Source organism: Plasmodium fragile, assembly GCF_000956335.1.
Source record: "Plasmodium fragile strain nilgiri unplaced genomic scaffold supercont1.5, whole genome shotgun sequence".
NCBI lineage: Eukaryota > Apicomplexa > Aconoidasida > Haemosporida > Plasmodiidae > Plasmodium > Plasmodium fragile.
Window position 1 is genome coordinate 50,844 of NW_012192585.1, and position 5,045 is coordinate 55,888.

The 5,045-nt window shown below is 47.3% G+C and overlaps 1 protein-coding gene across 1 annotated transcript; it reads right to left on the reverse strand.

Annotated features, from left to right (window-relative positions):
• Positions 1-1,441: 1,441 nt before the first annotated feature.
• AK88_00585 (uncharacterized protein) lies at positions 1,442-2,231 on the reverse strand (the record flags this gene model as incomplete). Its single annotated transcript, XM_012478233.1, has 2 exons — positions 1,442-1,803; positions 1,910-2,231. The coding sequence occupies 2 exons, from the start codon at positions 2,229-2,231 to the stop codon at positions 1,442-1,444; spliced, it is 684 nt and encodes a 227-aa protein (XP_012333656.1).
• Positions 2,232-5,045: the final 2,814 nt, after the last annotated feature.

Sequence of the window (5,045 nt, forward strand, 5' to 3'; positions counted from 1 at the left end):
AAAAAAAAAAAAAAAAATTTGCAATGAAGAGAAATACAGTCACGAAAGCCCACATAGTCACATCACGGTTGAAGTGGCGGTCAACTGGAGCAAGGGTGCTTGATTTCCGGCTTGCTCCACTTTGGAATATTTTTTCCTTGTGTTCTGTTTTTTTTGCGGGGGAGAGCCTCCTTTGAGATACCCCTTTTTTTTTTTACTTTCTGAAGGGCATGGTTAGGACCGGTTACGCTTCTCCACCACCTTTGCTACAATTCGTGGCCGCCCCTTGTAATATATCACATAGTATAGCCACTCCTCCACAGGCGCGAACGTATGCAGAGGGAGAGAGGCGTGGCGCCACGGGCATACGGCGAAGTGCATATAAAATATAGCGGTGCGACCCTTTTTTCTTTTTGCCGCTAAGGAAAAAAAGCACAGCCACGCCGCCGCAAAATGCCCTATACAATCATTTCTGCTCATGACGCGGCGGGGCATACAACATTTTATTTTTGTTCCCCTCGGTGCTTCTCCATGTTTGGCAGCGTCGATGGGGAAAAACAGGACAATATAAAAGGAAAAAAAAGAAACACATATGTACACGATTTTTTTATAAAAACTTATGTAAACTTCAACTGTCGCCCTTTTGTCGCTTCTCCGCGTGGCCCACGACATGCCCCAAGGAAAACGCAACACATGGCTCGTTTACAATAATAAATAAAAATTAGCAGCGGAACGATTTGTACGCATAACTCTATTTTGTACCCCTTGCGAGGTTATTCCTCTGCGGGTTTAAGTCGGTCAATGACAGGAGGAGCGCTTCGAATATGGCAGCCCACACCATTTCTCTCCATTAGGTTTAGTTTGTGCAAAGGGATGATATTCCCTACGGTGTTCATCACACGGGGTTTTTACCAACGATGGGTATATCGCCACTCCCCCCCTGATCGTAAATCCTCTCCAATGGAAGGAGGGGAACTGTGGCCTTCGTTGTGCGTAAGGGGGATAGAGGTGGGGGAGAACATCCCCATGCACAAGTGTGTACCTGGCCTACCAAGCGTTGTCCTCTTTGCGCATGCGCATATGTGTGCCCGCATGACGGGTAAAATTTAAAAAGGTAGCAAACTGTTGAAATATGCTTAACCAAAAAAAGAAAAAAAAAAGAAAGAAGAGACGAATACTAATCTGATGGAAGGAAGGTGAAAATAACTTAGCCTGCGCTCGGGGCACAAGGGCAACAAAATGCGTGTCAAAAAAAGAGAAAAAAAAAAAAAAAAAAAAACATAGTCGTGTGCATCCCCGGCTGCTCCTATGTGGGAAAGACATTCCCCCATTTTAAATTCTTCAAAAAAAGGTGACGCACGTAGGGTTAGACATGCGTTGAGGGGATATAAAGGCGCTAAGGGGGTGTTTCAACCCCGAGGTGGTAGTGGTGGTGGGGATAGCCCCGCTCCTCACCCTGTTTTCACAAATTTCTCCTGCGAATTCCATCATGCACGAGCTTCTCTGTGAGGTTTCCAGTGATCTGCGTGAGGTGGCTGGTAGCCGTTTGGCTAATCTTCTGCACAGTGTCGTCGATCGTCTTCTCGTGCTTGAGGAGGATGGGGCGTATTATATAATTATACACAGTTTCCGCTCCCCTGAATTGCGGCATGTACAGGAACAGGAGGAACAGGAGCTTGAGCAAATAATAAAAGGGGACCCAAAATAAAATAATATCAATCAGGTACTCGAAAAAAAAGAACAGAGAGTAGACCACCCAGTAGGTCAGCCACAACTTGGTTTCGTCTTTGCACTGAGACTCGACTGCTTTGAAGGACTGGTACGCTGCGCGGGGTGTAAAGAAGCGGCGCGTGAGGTGGGGTAGCGACGCGTGCGGTTGAGGATGTTGTACGTGGCGTGTCGCACCTCCCGAAACCGTGTAGAGACTCACCTGGGTAAGCAAAACCAACGACGTTACAAATGAGTGCCGCGCCCCAGCCAAGGATAAGTGAGAGCAACAGAAACCCGCCCACACCAACAATGACGTAGGAGGGCTTCACACCATACTTCCTCCCCAGGTCATCCAACAAGGGGTACTGCTTTACATGCTCGTCTAGCTTGTCTAGTGTTTTACTCAAATCGAAATTGCTAATGGATTCTCCTAGGACTTTGGAGGAGAGCCTCTTGAAGGCACTCATGTTTTGTGAGCTCCCCCCTCTTCCGTACTTGTCCTGGTCCTTGTCTTTGTGCTTGGAGTAGAGTTTGCCCTTCATTGGTGTGGGGTTCAGTGTGGTTGGGCGTGTGTCTTTATCACTGTCCGCCTGACTGCCTGATGAGGGGATGGTGGTGGGCTGAATTGCATTTATGTGCCACGGGACTTGACAAAACGGGTCACAATAAAAAAGCGGCACAATGGGTAGGTAGAAGCGAACCACAATCAGCTCAACCCGCGTGTTTTATCTTCCTTGTGGGGGGCTCCTCGCTTTACATATGTGTGTCCGTTTTGTCCCTCCGCTTTGCTGCCCTACCTGGTGACGGTTTTCCCCTCTGTCGCAACTGCTAAGCTGTGTAACAAAGGCTACGCGCGCTGCTGGATGTAATGGGGTGGAAGAGAGGCCCTGACGTTTCGGGGAACCACTGGTGCTCGCACTTTCGAGGACCCCTGCACTCGTCTTGTGGTACGCAAAAGAGGGTTGCCATAAAGGGGCTGCGAAGGAGCAGCAAAGGAAGAGCAAATGGGCAGCAACGGACCAGAAAAGAAAGAGAGACAATATGAAAACGCGTGCGTACGGCATGGCATTTAGCACGGTTTCTGGCTTTTGCGGCCCGGCCAACTTTCAACGCATGTACTCCATATGCATTTTTAATTTTGCGCACTGGTCGTACTTTGCGTTTTCACAAGTGGAAGCATTTCGCATGTGAGTTCCTCCTCTCTTGGCGCATCCACAGTTGGTATTCTGCAATTGGTGTTCCTGGGTCGGACGTGTTTCCCCTTTCGCTTGACTCACAAAAATGGCATTGCCAGCAAAAGGACACATATATACACAAGGGGGAGGGCAACGAAAATTGTGAAAAATGAAAAGGCCCAGTTGATGAAAAAAAAAAAAAAAAAAAAAAAAAAAATGTCGAAGCAGATCGCGAAAATGAAATGGTGCACAGGTGTGTGCGCGCGGGAGAATAAGGCGCGCAAAAAAAAAAAAAAAAAAAAAAAAAAAAAAAAAAAAAATACACCAATTCGACTCGACCGTCCCCTGCGGAGGAAGAAAAATTATAGTTTTGTCTCCCACCCCCCCCTAAAAAGGAACACATTTGGGTTGGTGTTTAAAAAGGAGTTTTAGCAATATCACACCGCCTACGTTTTCTCACTAAATGAAACAAATAATTCCCTTTGCACGGGTCTCCGACGTGGACACGTAGCGATATGCAGTTGTCTTCCCATCTAGCCTCGGGCGCGCATTCCTTCTCTTCTGTGGTGCATGCTGCGCCCATGTGGAGGAAAATTCGTACAGTGATTAGCAATTCGCGACACAACTTAAACGGGAGCAGTGTTTGTGCCAAACGTGGTTCCGCTCGGGGACCCTCTAGACGAAGCAGTGCGTGGCCCACAACTTGTCTCGCCACTGCGTTAGTCCACTGTGGCTGTGTACCCGACACGTAAGAGTGAGTTAGATATCAGTTGCCTCCTCGAGGTGTGGCGGTTGAAGAGGTGAACAAGTGAACGGGCAAGGACCAGCGGAGCAGGGCCGCATGTAGTTAAAACAAAAATGAACAATCCGCAAACACCACAAAAAATATTGGTGTACCTCTTTTCTCTTTCATGCGACATGCATCCCTTTTAATGCAAATGCAGCAGCGCGTCACCCATTTGAACGACCCCATTGGAAATGGAACAGCAATGGGAGCAAGGGACCTCACCGAGGGAGGATACATAAAGGGGGTCTGCTTGCCAGGTTGCTAAATAAATAAGGCGGGTACAAATGTCCATTCATTTTTTTTTTTTTTATTTCCGGGATGCAGTCCCCCCAATAGAGGTATCATTTTTAACACAGCGTGTTAACGCAACGGAGGATGAGGTGACAACTCCACCTGAACCGTATCACTGCGCTCTAAATGTGTATCCTTGCAAGTGGGATAATGCAAGGTCAAGTGCGCGGTTAAGGGCGCAATTACCTGTACCTATGCGTGATGGTACGCTCCTTTCTTCGTGCTTCTCCCTCACAGTGGGGAATACGAAATGGCGAAAGCCGAGCGCACACGTGTTTATGCCCGCGTGACAGACTAACCAATTTATGTTACTCCTTGGCCAAACTAAACCCTTCGTATTAGCAGAATATACCCAAGGGGGAAAAAAGGTGCATGGAAGAAAGGCGCCTGCAGGCATACAACACTATACGGAAAGCACATGCGCATGCGACGCTTCAGTTAAAGTAATCGTTCCGGGGGAGGGTCACGAAAGTAAACATGTTGTTTTAAAATTGGAACTAAATTTTTTTTTTTTTTTTTTTTAATTTCTCAGTTTTGCACCCGCTCTCAAACGTGTTCAACTAAAACCCTTTCACAATCTTTGTGGAAAATTTTTATACCGAGCAATGTGGAGAGAGTTGTACATTGTCATCCGTTCCTTTCCCCTACCTTGCTGTTGCAACATCGCTACAGGGTGCATTGCGGGCCAAGGCCCTATTTTATAATATACTGGTCGTTTTCCACCCACCCCCGGGTGTACTGTCATATATCCTCGTGCACATAATAATTACAAGTGGGCTGCAAACACATTCACATATGCTGCGTCCTCATGCAGGGGTGAGCTACGCCAACCTGACCTCATGTTTGTAGCACCTCCCCCCTTTACGCTGCTGTTTGGGGTGCAGCAGGGTTGGGGGCTTCTCCCTCTCTCCCATCAACGTGTCGCCAAAAAGGAGCGTGAATGTATTAAGTTGCTCTACTGTTGTTGCTCGAAAGCAGTGACCCATTAATGAGTTACAAAGGAATGCGCAAATAATTTATTACAATATGTTCATGCACAAACAGGTACGTGTATTATATAATGTCGTCGTTGTGCACAAGTGTCAACCACTTCCCCGCTGAGT